The sequence below is a fragment of the Netta rufina genome (genome assembly GCF_964035555.1).
Source record: "Netta rufina genome assembly, chromosome: 16".
Lineage (NCBI taxonomy): Eukaryota > Metazoa > Chordata > Aves > Anseriformes > Anatidae > Netta > Netta rufina.
Window position 1 is genome coordinate 13,236,391 of NC_140140.1, and position 18,627 is coordinate 13,255,017.

Consider the following 18,627-nt stretch of genomic DNA (forward strand, 5'->3'; position numbering starts at 1 on the left):
TGGTACAGGTTTACAAGAAAGCTTTAGGGTAAAATTTGCAATGCTGCTGCAGTAGCTGAATAGAAGACAGTGTTAGGCTTTGTCTGTCCAGTTCTCATCTGAGCGTTACCTGTCACGTATAGCTTTAAAAGCTCAGATGAAGATGTATTCCTGGGCTGCTCTTTAAGCTGAGCTGGAATTTGTAATCAAAAGTGCAGCAACTGTAAAAACTGACTACTTCAACTATGTAATGGGGAGAAAAGTAAAGGGGATATCACTTTATGAACTCACACTAATGTTTACATACGGCACATTGTTGGCTTATAAAGAAAAGTCTGTTTCTTTTCTGTTTTGAAGTTAACTGTGGGCTGTTCACAGGAGTGCTAAATATTTTGCCACAAATAGAATTGTAATAAGGCTTACATTCTGCCTCAAGCTCAAGAACCTGATTTATTTCTCTACTTATGTTTTTTACAGACATAACGAAGCCTACACGTGGACAAATCCAACCTGTTGTGTACATAATGTAATTATTGGTAAACTGTGGCTAGAACAATATGGAACAGTAGAAATTGTAAATCACAGGTAATGCTGACCATGGGACTGAGGGCTGGCTTAGAGGGGCTGGTGCATTGTCATTACAAAGCAGATACTTCTAATTTTTCTCAAATATGCACAGACCTTTATAGGTCTGAAGACTTTTTTTTTCCACCTTCTAACAAATGCAAGCTACTCACTGGATTGGGTGTAGTATCATCATAATATAGAAGGAAAAGGGCTAGATGGCTTACAGGCTGCAAAGGTTTTACATTTGAGAGTTACCTATTCACGTTCAGCCTTATTGGCAACGGACAGAAATTAGATTTAACTCCAGAACCATTAAATGGAATAATTGTTGGAGATTTGCAGTAGTAGACCTCCCGTTGATTGACCTGTTGATTGTGATTTGTCACTCACTTTAGTTTTAATAATAGAGAATGCCTTAATTTAAGGGTGCAGCACAGAAAAATGACTGCAGAGTAGGAAAATGCGAACTTAAAGCGTGTCAATTGCTCTGCCAACTGCCTATGTAAAAGCTTTTTACCTTACAGAAAATAAAAGAGAGAATGACCTCTTGTAAGAAGGGAGGATTTTATGAAAACTGTATTAATTCTGCACCTGTTTTTCTGTCAGTAGATTAGAGCTTTAATTCAGCAGGGCTGCTGGTTTGATGCTTCTCATCACATCAGATCTAAGTTTCTGTCTCTTGCATTCACACATACATGTAAGACTTGGGATGGTCTCTGTGTGCTTTGTGCTTAATGTAGCAACTTGGCCAGAAACCTCCCTGGGAGACAGTATTTGCACATGTGTACCTCTCAGATGCTGACGTATAATGTTGCTTTGTGTTTGTAAAATATTTAGTTCAGAATTTTTGACATGCAATTTCAAGGTGACTCTTGAATGCCATTAACGAGATTCCCTGTGTAGGTCATTCATAAAGCTTTATTTAATTCCAGTTAGTTGTAAACAGATGTTAACCTGAACCTTGGTGTGTTAATAGTGTACGTTAAGCTGTATGCAAGACTGTATTCCATTTGATTCCTTACATTTTTGGTTAATTTTAGATATGCATGAAATTCAGAAGCACAGTCATGTTTTCAGTTGGCTTTCACAGGCTTGTTTTGTCTTCCTGTGTGCATTTTCTTTTTTTTTTTTTTTATGGTATTTTGAAATGCCCTAATAAAATAATAAACCATAGTTAAATAAAAATAATGATATGAATAATTAATCCACAGTGCTTGCATGGAAAAAGCTAAAATAAGGTGTAGTTAAAGAAAAAAAAAGGAATTTATTAATGTATCTCAGAGCTTGCTTATTTAAGTGCGTGCTTATTTCCTCTACAGTACTGGAGATAAATGTGTCCTTAACTTTAAACCGTGTGGACTGTTTGGGAAAGAGCTTCACAGAGTAGAGGGATACATCCAGGACAAAAAGTAAGTGATAAATGCCTGTTGGCCTCTGTGTTTCTGAGCACCGTGGCATTACTTTAGTGCTGGACCACAACTGATGTGACTGCAAAGTTGCTAGCAATGCAGATTATAATCATTTGTTCTCGGCATCGATTTTAAACTCCTTGATTCAAGGATAAGCATTTTAAGCATTATTAGGAGAAATTTTCCAGTTCAGTCATTTGAAATAAAGGTATTCAGGGAATATGCAGAGTAGTTGCAATTGATTTCACTGTTTCACAGTCACGGCTCCAATCTTCAGTTTAAAAGAATGAGAATACAGTTATTGGAAGTACTTAATCAAACCTGAAGCTGTGATGTGACTCTGGGGGTCTGTATGGTAAGCTGCTGGCTTCGCTGCACCCACACTTGTTTTAACAGTAACAAAAAGTATGTGATTAGGTCATGAGGATGCGTTCTGCAAGACTGCGTAGCAGAAAGACTAGAATAAGGTGAATTGTTTTCTTTGCGTTAATCAGGTATCTGGCTACTAAGAAATTTTGCAAAGAAATATAAAATGCAACAGTAGGAAGCTGTGTATTTAATATAGACTAGAATCTGAATGACTCATCTTAGGCTTTATAAGAAGCAAAAGCTAAGTCTCCTTCGCTCTCTCTGCAGCAAAAAGAAGCTGTGTGTGATCTATGGCAAGTGGACAGAATGCTTATGGTGCACTGATCCCACTACATATGAGACTTACAAAAAGAATGAAAAGAGAGGCGGTGAGCAGAAGAAATTGAAGCCGGTAAGATGAAGGATTCTTTAGGGAGTAAAGAATGCTTAAATCAGTTATGTTGGGCTTGCAGCCTTCTAGAGTTTGTGATGCAGGCAGCCTTGACAACAAAGGGGTCTGGAGACCTGTGGGTTTTTCATCACGTGTAGGCCAGGTCGGACAAGTTACTCCCAAGCCTTAGCGTTAGAAGAAAAATGCAAGATGCTGTATGGTGCAGAGGACTGTTGGGTTGCCCAGTGGCAACAGAAGTCTTGCAAACCCTGGTCATTCATACAAAATGAAAATGATAACTAAAGAGTGACTAGCCGCTGTTTAAGAGACCTGAACTTTCTTTTAGATATTCACGAGAGGAATCTAGAGCAACAACAGGCCTTGGTTTTAGCTCTGGATTCTGTCACGGTGCAGGTTTATATTTTAACTTTTTTTAAATAATAAGATTTTGTTCATCTTAAGAAAATCAACTCTTTCTTTCCTTCCTTCCTGCTGAATTTATATTTAGATGGGGAACTGCCTGACAGTAAACCAGATGTTGACATGGAAAGTAGTCAAAGAGAGTCTTTTAGAACAGTGTCTACTCAAACCAAAGGATTGAAGTTAGAATTTTAACCGTATGGAGCTATTTTCCAGTGTATAAAACAGGCCCTCTTTAACTTAATGGGGTGTTTTTGAATAAAACAAATGAGCCATGTCAGAGGAGGCAGAAGGAAAATAAAAGGGGAGAGGAAAAAGCGATGCTGTAACTCTAGAATGTTCTTGCCTCTTCTCTTCTGGTTGGTGTGGTTTTAAATCCGTTCTCGTGGTGAAATCCTCTGAACTCTCACAACATGGCTGTGTGCTAAGACAGTCAGATTCTCCTCTGGTTCAGGCTGATGGCAGAAACCGAATATGCAGAAAATAAGTTCTCAGGCAGGTGGGGGAAGCTGCCCTGTGATCTGTGGTCTGTGCAGTTCAAGTAGGTGAAAACACATCTGGTGGTACAGCTTGACAGCTTGTGTTGTTTGGCCTGATCCTGTGCAGAGAGAATGCTTAACTTGTGTGTGCTCTGCTTGCTTTTCAGCTGTACAAGGAAGATGTTATTTTCCACTGTGTTCGTGCTGTGTGCAGCCTCTTTCTTTCCTCTAACTGCTTACAGAACCAGCTTGTATTTTCTTCCTAAAATAGATAAAGCCAGAACAAAAGTGATTGAGGTCTGTGGAGTGAACAGTGGAATAAAAATAGTGAGGTGATCAAATAAAACTCTTCATTCTGTTTTCCACCCCCATGCAGCATTTTGAAGTGACAGTCCAGCCCGACGAGATTGCCCGTGCTGACACACGGCTGTCTTTAACTGTAGCATTGAGAACGGGAATGCTGGCCACAACCACGGAAAATAGACTTTTTTTTTCTTTTTTAGCTGTTGAGTTCTTAGTGCAATTTAGGCAGCGTGTGCATTAATGTAAATGCACTGAGGCGAGGTGTGAGTCCTGATGTGAAGAAGTGGCTTGTTTTAGGTTGAGGTAGATGGAATTGGTGAGGCCTTCTGTCCCATTAAGCACCTAGTTTAGGGAATTAATTATTCTGCCTCCACAGAGGCACCAAGAACAGCAGGGAATTTTAAGTGGCAGCAACTTCAAGAAAAGAACAGGAAAAATAACTAGAAGTAAAAGCAGTGTTAGAATGTCAGCCTGCATTAATGTCAGGGGGTCCTGTAAAGGCTCACTTGGTAGCAGAGAGTTGTACCGAAGGTCCTAGGCAGAAGTCAGCAGCTGTGAGTGACAGGAGGAATCATTTACAAGGACATAATTGTCTTTTCCAATGACACTCTTAAAGGTCCAAGTAGCTTCTGAGATGTGTATCTGACCTAGAGTGGGGATAAAAAGGCTTTTCTGTACTTGGAAACCTAAGAAATCACTGCGTTCCTATAAGAGCTGCAAGCCCTCACTTTTGTTGTCCTTTCGTTTTGTGCAATGAAAGGGAGCTGGGAGCAGGTCTGCTGTGACTTGGCCTTCTGAGAGCAGCCTGGTGAAGAATGTTGCATTTGATTTTATGGATTATAGCAGTGCGTCTGCTAACGAAGGAACTTGGAGAGAGAGACACCATGTTTTTAACTTCAGTACCAAGTCTTCGTAGTGAGAGAAGTGGCAGTGATAACAGTTAATAGAATCTGTATCATAGAAAATCAGATTGGAACAGGAGCGTATCTGTTTTTCAATCCCACATCCAAATCTTCTGCAAGTGATGAAGCAATACCCAAAAGCATGCGTGTGCTGTTTATCTTTCTTATGCCATTATGAGAACTGGTTTAAACTGCTGCCTTGACTCATCTAAACCTGAGGAAGTAATAGGCAAAATGAGTAGTTAGACAAAATGAAGCTCTGGCATGGGATAGAAGGGAAGCTCATTTCTGAAAGACATTACTGTTATGTTTTTTTAATGGATGATGAAGCTGCACATAGGTGGTGAGAGACTCTTCTATATTAGAAGCAAGAAGTTAAGATGAAAGTTGGAGGAACAGTGTAAAGAATGAGGAAAAGCAAATGTGAAGGGTGATGCAGCAGTACAGGAGCGAGAGTAGCATCTCAAATCTGAATGGGCTCCCCAGCAGTCACCCTGTAGAACTCTAGATGAAACTGTCTGATTTCCCTCTGTTCCCCTGCCAAATGTTATCTCTGTTTCAGAGTGAAGATGTTATTAAATCTGAAAATGATGAGGCTGATGATATGCCAGAAGTTCAAGACACTGTGCAGTTTGTGCCAGGCAGCAAATTGCTTTGGAGGATAAATTGTAGACCACCAAACTCATCGCAGGTAACTGTTTCCATCAGTCTGTGTGTTCCTATTAGTAGTGACTCATCCCAGGGAACATGAGCAATGTTCAAAGGAAACCCTGGAGAAGTGTCTATCTGTAGCCTGCCTATTGACACATCCTGGCAGTTCTTGCTGCAGCAGCAAAATTAAACTACAACAAACTGTCTGCTTCATCCCTGTGCTGAAAGCATCACTCCTGTGTCAAAGGAGACAGAATGCGTGATCTGCCTGCAGCTGCTTCAGAGTGGAGTTTGGGGTCATTTGTTTGTCTGATCTGTCAGGATCTTTGCACCTGGAGTGGCTAAAGTATGGCTGCATGTTCCCTTCTGCTGACCCTGCCGTTGGGAGATGGGCTTACAAAACGTGCAGTAACCGTGCATCTGGCTGTTAACTTACATAGTTGCAAGTAGACTTTTTGGAAATTGCACAAACAGGTGCTTACAGAATTAGCTATTGTCTTGAAAAAGCCCAGAATATTGTCCTCTGAAAGGAATGAAGGAAAGGATGTCTGCTTTCCTGAGAAAAACGACTTGCTTTTTTAGTTTTAGGTGTAGATTTTTTTTTTTTTTAAATCACTGTACTAAGTATCAAGCATGAGGAAAATGCATCTTGATCTTCTGCAGCAAAGCCTGCTTAAAAAATTAAAGGTGTGATTTCCATTCTCTTCCCTTCCTTGTTCCTGCCTTCTCTCCACTTAAAAAATTAAAATAAGTCAGTTTTATTTGTGACTAAACTTGCTTTCAGGGTAGCCAGAGGGAAAAGGTTTGACTCAATAATTTCTCTTGGAATCTTTGTTGTGTCCATTCAGTATAGGAAACTTAGTGCTACTTTGCCAAAATAACCTGTATTTAATTTGCTTTTAAGATGTACAATTTCACCAGTTTTGCCGTGAGTCTCAATGAACTAGAGAAGGGCATGGAAGCAATATTGGCTCCCACCGACTGTCGGCTACGTCCAGATATCAGGAATATGGAAAATGGAAACATGGGTATGTGTTTGCTGGAGGAAATACTTTAACGTTACTAAAATTTGGGGGGGATGACCGGAGGGATATAGGAACACTGTCTTCAGTTTCTCATTCCCAGAGCAGCCTTAACTTTATTTCATTCTGTACTAACGAGTATGCTTTTGAACAACGTGCCGTGTCTGTTTTCTCTCTGAAATGCCTGGGAGAGCAAGTGTGTCCAAGAGGGATCCCGAGACTGCTGCCCTGGGTTACAGTGTGTTTGCATGTGTGTTTACTCAGGGAAAACTGCCAGACCTGCTGTCCTGCTCTCACGTTTGTTGGGAAGAACACAAGATGAAATAGTGGAAAAAGCACTGTTACGCACGTTGTAGATTAAATTCTTCCCTGGTGTCTGCGTGCAGTATTTCTGAAAGATAAAAGGCCGTAATTTCAGTTTGTAGTCACAACTTTTCTGAAATGACAGTTTTACATTTACTACCTGCAGCTGTCATTGTGGAGTGAGATTGTGTACAGCGAATGGCTTCTCTTGTTTAAACGAGCTGTGTTTTATTTCTCTGCAGTCTTTTCCATTTTTTTCTGCATTTTTTTTTGTTTCAATTTTACTAAATAACCTATTCCTATTGAAATGTTTGCTAGATGTGGCTAGCAAAGAAAAAGAGAGGCTAGAAGAGAAACAAAGAGCTGCTCGCAAGGAGCGTGCAAAAGACGAAGTGGAGTGGCAGACACGGTAAGGAGGAGGGAGTTGGGCATTTACTGCTCGGAGTGGTGGGGTTTTGTTGCCTGAAATGTTTTTATTCAAGACAACGTGTGTTTGATTTCTTTCATGACAACACAATTTGTAGTGTCACTTAAAGCATTTGCTGGGTCAACATTTAAATAATGTAGCTGGAAGGCAAAATTGCTGATAATTTTGTCCTAGAGAAATTATTTTATAATAAATGCTGCAACCTGTCATAAGTAACTGGTAATGCTGGGTTGTTGGTATTTATTTTTTGGTGGTGGTGGTGGTTGTTTTTTTTGTTCTAAAGCCTATGGAGGTCATCTTTTTTGATAGAATAAATAAAAAGTTAAGTCTCATCTCTTCTTTAACCTATTTCTGTCCAGCTTGGAAGTTGAGTAACATGTTGTGGCTCTCTAGGACCTTTTACTTTCAAACTCCTTTGGATTTCTTGGCTTGGTTACTTCAGAAATCGCATTTTTTATTGCATAAAGTGACTTCTCAGTCATCGAGTGCATCACAGTGAGGCATGATTTGGCTCTTGTTCCTGCTGGCTGTTCCTCTCAGGAGCCAGTGCTGTACAGTAAGGTGTACGCTGAAAGCCAGCTGCTGCAGGTGTCTCCTTCAAAGGCAGGAACTGTGGGCTGCTCCGATGATCTCATGGAATTCAACGTTCTGTTTCCAAAGCCTGGGGATCAGTTACAGACTAATTCCAGTTAATGCCTTTGAAAATCTGTTTGAAAATGTAGGAAGTTTAATGCCCTATTTTTCATGTTTGAATATTTACAGAGTGTTTTTTTTTTTTTTTCCAGTAAGAAATACCAGTGTCTTTTAACAACGTTCTTGTGAAAGAAACAAAGTCTTTTTTTGTTTGTTTCTTTCTGCTCTTCTAACAGTTTGCCTTCTTTTTATTATTTTTTTTCACAGATGGTTTCATCAAGGCACTAACCCATACACTGGGACTTCAGATTGGCTGTACTCAGGTGGCTATTTTGATAGAAATTTCTCAGACTGTCCAGACATATACTGAAATTATGGAACCAATTGCTCATCTCATCTGGACATCACTAGATTTCATTCTAAGCCAGTTACTCTGGTTTTGTTAATAGCAAAAAACAGCTTTTCTAAGTAAATTTTAACAAAACATCTATCAGTCAACAATCAAGGATTTAATTATCACTAATGTTGGATTGCCAAATATTTAAATACTGTTGCGTTCTTCCCATAAAGCTGCACCTGAAATCATCATGTTTTCACTAATTTTTAAAGGGACCTTTGGTTCTTCATTTTTTTCCACCGTCATTTTTGTCAGGAAGGTATGCTGTATCTGGTAGAGCTCATAACATCCTTGAAAACTGTGTAACTTTAATAAAATAGAGATAATATCCTCTTAGTACAATAGTGAAGAATCTGAAGTCTTCTGAACTTGGAGCAGGGATGAAAAGTTGATATGGTACCAATGTGATAAAATCTAGTACTGTTCCTGTGAAGAGATGCATGTGAAACTTTCATATGGTATGTAGCACTATATGGGGATTGGAGCTCCTGGCCCCTCTCTCTCAACATGATTTAATAATTCAAAGACTTGGAGAAACAAGAAACAACTTTAGCTTCTCAAACTGTAGTTGTCTGTTACAGAGTCTTCACAATTTTTGGACACTGTGAGCATTAAGCTGTATACCTGTGATAAAATTACATAAAAGTATATGTTAAGAGAAGAGAAAGGTGCATTAAAAATTGTGTGCTTTTTCTGAAGTCAAATGCTGTTCTGAAAATAAGAGAAGCTTCAGAAGCAATTGTAGGAATGTAGAGGTGGTTACAATGTAAAATATATTGCTTGCTACCACTTGGAGGCTTAGATCTTCCGCACTACTTTTGGCAGCTTTGGCACTGTGTACGCTTCTAGACTAAACTTTTATTTGGAAGCACTTGGTATATATATCCACACAGGTTCATATTTCCAGGATGTTTTTGTTTGCATGTTTTTTCTTTATTAGGTCATGTCTGTTTTGTATGTTGTGAAAAAGCAGAATCAATTTAAAGCTGTGGCATAGTTATACCTTTTACATGTTTTCTGTGAGCACGTGATGTCATAGACGTGGGATTTTTTTGTTCCATATCGAAACATCGAAGCCAGATAATATTGGACATAACTGAGCTACAGATCAATTACTGAACTGATGCATTCATTTTCTTTCAAAGTGGTATACTTCTTGGGGGGGAGAGGGGGAAAGGAGGCTTGAAAAAGTAGGTCCAGTAATTAAAACTAATCCTATGGTTGCTTGTTCTTTTATGAAAGCTTCTAATTGAGTAACTAGGCAAAAATGGAGAGTGGCTACACTACTGTTAGGTTTACGGTAAAATTCAGCAATTGCTGGTGTTGAGCATCAGCACCTTGAGGAATATGTGGAAGAATCAATCCAACTGACGCCTAAACACATTTGTGGTTTCATCGAAAGAGTAGATTGTTCTTCCATCCCAGCTACAGGATAAAAAGCAAAAGAAAATGCACATACAGAGAAACATTTTTATCTCAAAGTATGCATCTAATGATTGGATTAACTTTAAATTTGGGGGATTTTTTCTTCCTCATTAGAAAAATGGGAGAAATTGTAAAATTTCAAGGCAATAAAAAGGGCTGAATCTGAATTGTGCTCATGGCAACTTTATTCTGTTGCCAGAAATCATGCTTTGAGCTGATTGCAAGTTTTTCAAACACACGAGCTAGACATGGTAAGAAGGTGCAGACAGTAAGTTTGTATTTTCTCCTAATAAACACATAGACACGTTTAAAAAGTCCTTGCTGATCTGTATGGGACAGCATAAAAACACTTTCATCCTTTTTATAAAAAATGGATTTGAATGACTGTTCCAAGCACTGTAATCCTCCTTGCAGACTCCCTGCAAGCTGACTGGGGAACCATTTATATTAGATGAGGATTGAAAACATTCAGTTTAAGCCAGTTTAACATCTGGGAGTTTAAAACTTGCTTGAACTAAATAATATGTTTAAAGTTTGAGTCATGTTTCTAAAACAATACATATAAGTAGAATTACCAGAATGGAAAAGAGTAATTGCTAAAGAAATATTCTGGTTTTGAGAAGGAATGTACAGGTTAGCATCTCTCTCCTCTAGGTTGTAATTCTAATTCAAAGACCTAAACCCTTTTCATTATGCAAAACCAGAGACAATTGTAACAACACGTTTAATCAAAACTTCAGGATAGAATTTTCATGGAATTTAAAAATGAACTGGAAAGGTTTCTAAAATAAGAACACTTCTTTAGTTATGTCTTTACCCCCTTCTCCCCTTCCCTTAGTGTAATGTTCTTAGTGAAATTTCAGATTGGTTCCAAATCTGTTCTTTTAATTTATTGTTCTTCATCGAAAGCATTAACAAAATATTTTCTCATTGCTGCCAAAAAAAAATTATGCCTGGCTAGCCGTGGGATGCCTAAACCACATTGTGATTGCTCTGAAAGTGAAAAAGTTTTATTTTAAATGCAGATCTCGCCTCAGTAGTTTACATGTCAAAACTTTAATAACTTTGCACCTTTTAAAAGAATGTCACTTTTATAACTTGATTAAACACTGTATATAAGATAAATGTGTTAGTATATGTTAATACGACTATGTAGAGAAACCATCTAGAAAGAGATTATAATAAATACTTAATTCCCTTTGGGCCTCTAGGTGGTGAGAGAGAGGTTTTTGTGAAGTGAGACTCGCGTTCTAGGGCAAGAAAACTGTTGGGGATGGCTCTGGCTTTGCTGATCGGACAGGGCCAGGTCCCTTTTTGTTATCACGGTGATGCTATTGGGCAAAAAGCGATTTAAATCGCAGCTTGGAACACCCACTGTGGTGTCCTGTGGGGGACCTGTGGGGTGGGGGGTGAGAGCAGCCCCTGGGGTGAGCTGTGGTGATCTGTGCCCTCTGTCCAGGGACGTGCCCAGGGCTGGGGCTTTTGCTGAGTTGTGGTGGGAGGAAAAAATTAATTGTGTGGCTTTTGAGTTGTGTCTTTGAGGCGATTTTAGCTGCAGGGGGGGAGCAGCTGCTTCCAGACACCAGCCTCTTACAGAATTGTTGGTACCCAAATTAATGCAGATGGGAAGTGTATCCCCTAAATTAGCCAGGAAGAAGAAACAGGACTAAACAGCAATATTTACTGCTGTTTAGTAACTGAAACCCATTTCTCATCGGTTTGAAACCCAATGTTGGAAGTAAAAAAGAAAAAACCCTCCCGGGACCGCTCAGGTAACCGCCTCCCAGAGGTGTTACCACAGGCCTCAGCCCTGCCCGGCCCCGTGCACCCTCCAGCCGCTCCCTGAGTGGGATTTATTTTTAATAAACGGCATTTTATTGACTTTTATTGAACATCTCTGTTTCCACACAGGGCCGCGCGGCCCCTCACAGCGGGGGGGGGGGGGGAGAGAATTGGGGGGGGGTTGGGGGAGGGGCAGCGCCGCCATCTTCCCGCCGTGATGACACAGCAGGCGGGGGAGGGGCGGGCCGCCGCTTGAGTGACAGCCGCGCCGTCCAACCGCGGGAGGCTGAGCGTGGTCCGCCCCGCCCACTTGTGGGCGGGCTTCCGGCGCGCGGGGCAGGAAGCGGCAGCGGCGCGGGGCCTGAGGCAGACGGCGGCGGCGGCGGCAGGTACCGGGGGGGGGGGGCGGGGAGCGGGGAGCGGGGAGCGGGGCCGGGCCCTGAGGGGGCTGAGGCGGCTCCGGGGCCTGAGGGGCGGCCGCGGGGCTCGGTGAGGGCGGAGCGGGGCCGGGCGGCCTCGTCCCGGGTCCCTGAGCGTTCCCCTCACCCCCCCTCACGGCCGCAGGATGTCCTCGGGCGCGCTGTTCCCCAGCCTGGTGCCGGGCTCCCGGGGCTCGTCCAGCAAATACCTGGTGGAGTTCCGCGCCGGGAAGATGGCGCTGAAGGGCAGCACCGTGACGCCGGACAAACGGAAAGGGCTCGTGTACATCCAGCAGACCGACGACTCCCTCATCCACTTCTGCTGGAAGGACCGCGCCTCGGGCACCGTGGAGGACGTGAGTGGGGCGTCCAGGGGAGGCCTCGGGCCGCGGCACCGCGCAGGGAGCTCCCCGGAGGGGATCCGGGGGGAGAGGGGGTCCCCAGGGCTGGCGGAGCCGCGGTGCTTTGGGAAGGACGGGAGGAGGGCAGGGGGCTCGGGGAGGCTGGAAGTGACATCCCTGTGACGCCTGCTCCTCCCTCCCGCCGCCTCTTCCAGGATTTGATCATTTTCCCCGATGACTGCGAGTTCAAGAGGGTGCCGCAGTGCACGACCGGCCGCGTGTACGTATTGAAGTTCAAGGCGGGATCCAAGCGGCTCTTCTTCTGGATGCAGGTTTGTGGCAAGTAAACGGTAAAGGTCCGGGAGCGACCCGCTGCCAACTCGCCTTGTACCAAGAGCGGCTTCCTTGCAGGAACCGAAGACTGACAAGGACGAGGAGCACTGCCGCAAAGTGAACGAGTACCTCAACAATCCCCCAATGCCCGGCGCTTTGGGTGGGAACGCGAGTGGAGGCCACGAGCTCTCGGCGCTGGGAGGTACAGTCCGTTCCCTGCTCCTCCGCGCGAGGCCCTTGTTTAGAGTTAGCACTTGTAGCTCCTTAGGGAGGCATTGAGACATTCCTGCTGGCTTTGGAGGGTGAGTTGGGGACAATGTTAATGCCAGAAGTATAAACGGGCTTTTAGCAAAATAAACTGCGCTGTTGTAATAGGTGCAGGCTGAAAGTTAAGACTGCCAGAAGAAGGAGCTTGATTCCAGCAGATTCTCTGGAGTCTTACCTTTTTATGAAGCCGAGTTGCATTTATCTTTTATGAGCATCATGAATCAGTAAACACTTGAAACTGTTTTTTCCGTACAGAATGTGATGCCAATTAATCTCCTGCTGTTTGAGCCGGAGTGCTGTGAAAAAAACCTCTGTGAATATGTTGTGTTTCAGAATGTTTTTGTTTTTAGGTGAGGGTGGCTTGCAAAGCCTTCTTGGAAACATGAGCCATAACCAGCTCATGCAGCTGATCGGACCAACGGGCTTAGGAGGACTTGGTAAAATGCTTTAATATCTTTATGCCAAAATGGTATTTTCTCCTGCCAGGTTAAATCTTACCTGACGATATTTTCAAGTAGTGCTATTAAGCTGAATAGCGCTTCTTTCCCATGAGAAAGCAGCAAGGCCCTGCCTCAAATGTGAGCTGTGGGGCAAAAAAAAAAAAAAAAAAAAAAAAAAAAGGCAGGAAATGAGGGGTACCAAATCTAGATGGCACTCATCTTAGGGTGCTGCCTGCAAGGAACATAGGCTCTGCTCCTTGCTCTGCTGAATCTTCTGCCTTTTTGTTGTTGTTCTTGTTTTTAAACCCCTTCCTCTTCCTCCTAAATATTCACTGGAGCAGGAACTGAAAACCAGGGGCTCCTGGGTGAGCATCCCAGCTGTGGGCTCTGGCTTGCATCGTCTCTGATCCAGTGGATATTTGTGTGCAGAGTGGAGTTCACGAGGAAGGTTGGAGCGCACCCGCCCTGCAGCAATCTGTAGTCAGAAGAGGACAGCTCAGCTTAGGGCTTTTTCTTCTGGGGAGAGCTTGAACCACTGCTCTGCTTTTCCTAAAGGGAGTGAGAGGGGCACTGGAGTCACTGCAGCGGTGTTCTCAGCGCTGCCTGTGCTCCAAGGCCAGCAGAGCATTTACTGAGAAATCAGACCCCGGAAGGCAAAGGAATACCTAGCAGCAGGTGGCAGTGACTGAGGTTCTGTGCGTAAGCTCCAAAGTCCATCTTTGTGACACCAGCAGTAGTGTAATTAATTGTAGGCTTCAGATACAGAGCTGGTGCTGGTGGGATGTTCGGATGCAAATCTAACATTAGCGTTGAAAGGTTCTGACTTCCTAGGATGTGTTTGGAAAAGACCTTCTTGCTTCCTTCTTGGAGCTTCACGTGACTCCTGAAACTTCCTTCCTCTTATTTTCAACACGTTTTTTCAGCAGCTCTTCTTTCTTTGCCTTTACGTCTAGCCGTAAGACAGCTCGACACGTAACTCAGAGCCATCTGCTTGCCTCGGCAGGCAGTGGTTGTGGTGAGTCCGTGTGGATCTCTTCCCTGGGTAGCACTGGGTTCTCTGACATCTGGTTTGCATCTCTTGGGACTTTGCTTCTGTTGCAGCTCCTGGGTAAACTTTTCTGAGCGAGGCCAAGCTGGGCAGAGCAGCACGAGGTGCGGCCTGGTTGGTTTTTTTCACCCTGGTGTTCCTGCTGCTGTGGGAGCGAGCACAGGGCAGGCCCTGCAGGCTGGGTTCCACGCTTCAGGGGCGCTCCTGTACAAAGCACGGAGCGCACGAGGGCAGCAGGTGGCTGCAGCTTGCTCTGACTGCCTGCGGTCTGTTGATCGGGGTGCTCAGAGCGCTGCTGTTCTGCTTTCCTTGCCTGCAGATAGTTCCCAGGAGCTGGATGATGAAGGCAGGGTAGAAAAGTGCGTCCAAGCAGCTGTGGTGTGAGAAGGCACCGAATGGGAGGCGTGTGGCGAACGGGGCGTTTGGTGATCATGGCTCAGAGGGATTGTAGGGGACAGTCAGTCACTGACAGCTCCGCTGCACCCAGGAGCTGAGCCTCTCCCCAGCTCCTCAGCTGGTGTTCGTGGGGCTGCAGCAATTCCCTGGTGGCTGCACATGGTATGGGTGAAGGAGGCTCTGGGCTGATTTCTTGGCACGTGCCAGTTGGCTGAAGGTCTGGTGGTGGTTTCTTGGTGGTTTCCTGCTGCGTTTCTCGGTCGCTGTCCTGGGAGCACTTTGGTTCTGTGCGGGGTTGTTCTCACTTGGCTCTGCCTGGGGGGTGTTGAAGGACTCTGCTGCTGCTGCTGCATCTCTCCGTTAGGTGTGAAGCTGCAAAAACTGCAGGTGTGGGAGGGAGACAGCGGTGGTGCCTCAGGGGCTGCCTCTGCAGTCTTCTGGGGGCCTTGGCTTTAAAATTTAGGGACCGGTTGGATTTTTGGAAGCTAGCAGATAAAGGGGGAGAGAGAGAGAGAGCTCTGTTGCAAGAGTCATGCGTGTACAGCACGAACCGAAGTCATTTCATCCTTGTTTACATCCAGAAATTGAGTAATTTCTAAAACGTGCAAGTAAGGCAGGTTTCTAACGGGGATGCAAGCTCAGGAAACGAGAGCTGTTTAATTACAGAGCGGTGGGTGGGGGTTGGTCTGGGCTCTTTCACCCCCTCCTTTATTTTAGCAATAAAACCTTTCAGGTACAAGAGTGACCTCTCTGGACCAGAGAGGTGCGGGAAACCTGAAAAGAAACAAATCTCTAAACCCCTTCTTCTCTTATGTTTGCGGAAGGTGGGCTGGGTGCGCTGACAGGTCCCGGGCTGGCCAGTCTGCTTGGAAGTGGGGGACCCCCGACCAGCAGCTCCTCATCAAGGTAGGGCGCCCCTTTGCTCCCAGTCCGGAACTTGTTCCGAATTCCTGCTGCTTAAGTGGGAGGAATCGTGGCCAACTGAAGGGAAAAATGATGGGAACTAAGACTGCTTGTTACCTCGCTGAAATGAGGATATTGGTTTTCTAATTGTCTTTCCAGCTCTCGCAGCCAGTCAGCTGCTGTGACACCATCTTCCACGACTTCTTCTACGCGCGTCACGCCTGCCCCGTCCGTTCCTGCGGCTGCCTCCGTGACCAGCCCGAGCCCCGTCCCAAGTTCGGGTAACGGAACCAGCTCGGCCACGAGCCCGACCCAGCCCATCCAGCTGAGCGACCTTCAGAACATTTTAGCTACCATGAACGTGCCGTCTGGAGCAGGAGGGCAGCAAGGTAGCGGGGTTCTGGCCAGGCAGAGCTGTTTTTACTGTCCTGTCCTGTTCCAAATGGGTTTGAAAGCTCTCTTAAATGTTTATGTATTTATTTATTTTGAGTGCTGATCTTCTTGGCTGCTTCAGGAATCTTATCCTCACTCCAGAACTGAGAGAGGGAGGGAGGATGGCAGCAGTGTGCTAAATGCCTTTCAGTACTCTGCTGCAACATTTGGTTATATGACAAGATGTGGGGTTTGTCTGTAGTCTAACAGCCAGCCGTTTATTTTCTTCCTAGTTGACCTGGCAACTGTTCTGACTCCCGAGATAATGGCTCCCATTCTGGCCAACGCTGAAGTTCAGGAGCGGCTGATGCCTTACCTTCCCTCCGGGGAATCCCTGCCGCAGACTGCAGAGGAGATCCAGAACACGCTGACATCTCCGCAGTTCCAGCAGGTAGCGGTCAGGGCGCAGTTCTCCTTCCCTCCTCCCTTGGGTGTCCCTTGGGATTCATCTTGCCCGGCTTTTTTAGGTCCCTGCCACTGCTCAGAGCAGGAATTTGATCTGTAGAAGTGGGAGGGAGGAGGGACACGATGTAGTGGAGCACTGGTTCATCCTGCCTGTGGCCACCAAAGGGCAGATCACAAAGGTTTTTTTTGTTGTTGTTTTTTTTTTTTTTACTTTCTTTTGGATTTGAGCTTTACCTTTGCCATTGTTATAAATGCTCTCTGGCAAGTGACAGCTGAGTAGCAGCAAATTCACTATTGCCTGTCAGAGTGGGCTGTAAGCAGTCTCTTTAAAGTTCAATCATTAGAACAAATACATAGAAGGAAGAGATGCTGATGTTTATAGCACTACTTCCCTTTTCCCTCCTGAAACACTAGTATGTAATTCCAGGAGTGTCCGTCTGGATGTACTGCTCAGATTAAATGTGATGTACTACAGGCCAGCCTGAATTTACAGTGACTGAAATTTGTCAGTATGCAAAATTCCATTGGCTAAAGAATGTTTTTAGCTTAAAATGTGGCAAGTCTTGTGCAGACAGGGCTTCAGAAATGAGGGCTGTTGTTGAGCAGTGACCTGCTGACAGCGCATCCTGCACCTAAACTGGGCATCCCCGTGCTGGGGTGCCAGGAGGTTCCGTCACTCTGATTGTTTCCTGCTCGGTCCAGTACAGCTTGTTCACTTGGGCTTACTGGCATGTAGTTGTTCAGGAACAGCCACTGCTCCTCCTTACGGAATACTCACAGGGCCTGTGGTGTAGAGGCGTTTCCAAGCCTGGCCCCAGTGCAGTTTGTTGGGTTGTTGTTTTGGGGTTATTTGTTCTAAAAAGGGCAGAGCCTGCTCCCAGGTGGGCCACGTGGGCAACGTGCCAAAACAGGGAGTGGAAACAGCCAGGGACTGCTGTCCTCACAGTTATTGCACAGTAGCCACAGACACCTGGTGATGGAGAAGTATGATGCAAGCTTGGTTTTGATGTCCTGACTCCTGTTCCCAGGCATTGAGCATGTTCAGCGCTGCCTTAGCTTCAGGACAGCTCGGCCCACTAATGAGCCAGTTCGGCTTACCCGCAGAGGCAGTAGATGCAGCAAATAAAGGCGGTACGTACCAGTGCTGTGGAGAACGCGATGAAGTGGTTGGGTTTGGTTCTTTCTTTTGTGTGTGTGTGTGTTTTATGTTGTGTGTTGTTTTTTTGCACTGCACACACATAGCCCTTGACTGCAGAAGGTAACGATTCTGAGCAACTGTCAGAAGCTGACTCTTACACCACTGGTCTTAAAATCAAAGGGCGAGTGTGGCTCAGGTGTTGTGCAGCAGCCACGGTGCTGATGTCAGGCTTGGGGTTAGAGAATTCAGGGCTCTGCAGAGGGATGTGCCAAGCAGCCTTCTGGGTGTTTTCTTGAAAGGGCTCCAACTGGCTGGAGATGTCAGGCAGCTTGTTAAGCAATACTTTATTTTTGTGAGAGTCATCAATGAGTCAGCTAAAATAAGTTCAGAGCTAGGGCCTTTAGTACTGGGAAAGGGGGAAAGCACCGCTTTTTCTTGAGGAATGTTTAGAATGTTTTCCATGATGGAAGTAATTCAGTGCTTAGGTCTGCCTGTGTACAAGCTTAAACTGCATAAATCCAAAAGTGCACGGGATGGCCCATGAGTGTTAATGTTTTCTTCTCTGCTCCTAGGCTCTCACTGTTGAGCAATGGTTTGCTTTCCAACTAATGACACTTAACCTCATGCAGACAATGAATTCTGTTCCAGAAAATGCCAAATAAAGTAACTAATGTGTTTAACTTCTAGATGTAGAAGCGTTTGCCAAAGCAATGCAGAACAGTGTGAAGTCAGACCAAAAGGAAGGAGACTCTAAGGACAAGAAAGATGAAGAGGAAGATATGAGTTTAGATTAAGTTATTTGCTCTTCCTTACAGATATCCTAGATACTAACTTAAGCAACTGCAGTAGGATTACTAACTTCATATTATGCTTATATAAATCTACAAATAAAGGAATTTTCTTTATCTGCCATACTGGTTTTGTTTTCTCAGTCTGTCTGACCTGCACTTAAGCAGTACGTGCTAAAGTACTGCTTGTGGTAAATACAAAGAGGGCATCCTTGTTGTGCTGCTCCCTGAGGTGGGGATTAGTCCTATTACATTAGTCTCATTCTTTCTCTTCACCAG

The 18,627-nt window shown here is 44.5% G+C and overlaps 2 protein-coding genes across 4 annotated transcripts in view; both read left to right on the forward strand.

Annotated features, from left to right (window-relative positions):
• The window catches only part of OSBPL2 (oxysterol binding protein like 2), a 36,209-nt gene extending 25,343 nt beyond the window's left edge, over positions 1-10,866 (forward strand). For both annotated transcript variants that reach the window (XM_084296907.1, XM_084296908.1), the window contains 7 exons: positions 457-564; positions 1,866-1,955; positions 2,592-2,715; positions 5,361-5,489; positions 6,354-6,477; positions 7,093-7,183; positions 8,102-10,866. In XM_084296907.1, coding sequence (XP_084153033.1) covers positions 457-564; positions 1,866-1,955; positions 2,592-2,715; positions 5,361-5,489; positions 6,354-6,477; positions 7,093-7,183; positions 8,102-8,204 — 769 coding nt within the window. In that variant the 3' untranslated portion in view covers positions 8,205-10,866. The remainder of the gene's footprint in view (positions 1-456; positions 565-1,865; positions 1,956-2,591; positions 2,716-5,360; positions 5,490-6,353; positions 6,478-7,092; positions 7,184-8,101) is intronic.
• Positions 10,867-11,764: 898 nt separating this feature from the next.
• Positions 11,765-18,472, forward strand: ADRM1 (ADRM1 26S proteasome ubiquitin receptor). Of its 2 annotated transcripts, XM_084296519.1 has the most exons (10): positions 11,765-11,827; positions 12,003-12,213; positions 12,414-12,530; positions 12,610-12,733; positions 13,149-13,235; positions 15,507-15,588; positions 15,745-15,974; positions 16,251-16,408; positions 17,451-17,553; positions 18,248-18,472. In XM_084296519.1, exons 2-10 carry the CDS (start codon positions 12,004-12,006, stop codon positions 18,352-18,354), a joined length of 1,218 nt encoding a protein of 405 aa, XP_084152645.1. In that variant the 5' UTR covers positions 11,765-11,827; position 12,003; the 3' UTR covers positions 18,355-18,472. The 2 variants fall into 2 exon arrangements, with proteins under 2 accessions (XP_084152645.1, XP_084152646.1); XM_084296520.1 differs by lacking the exon at positions 13,149-13,235.
• The last annotated feature ends 155 nt before the right edge of the window (positions 18,473-18,627 follow it).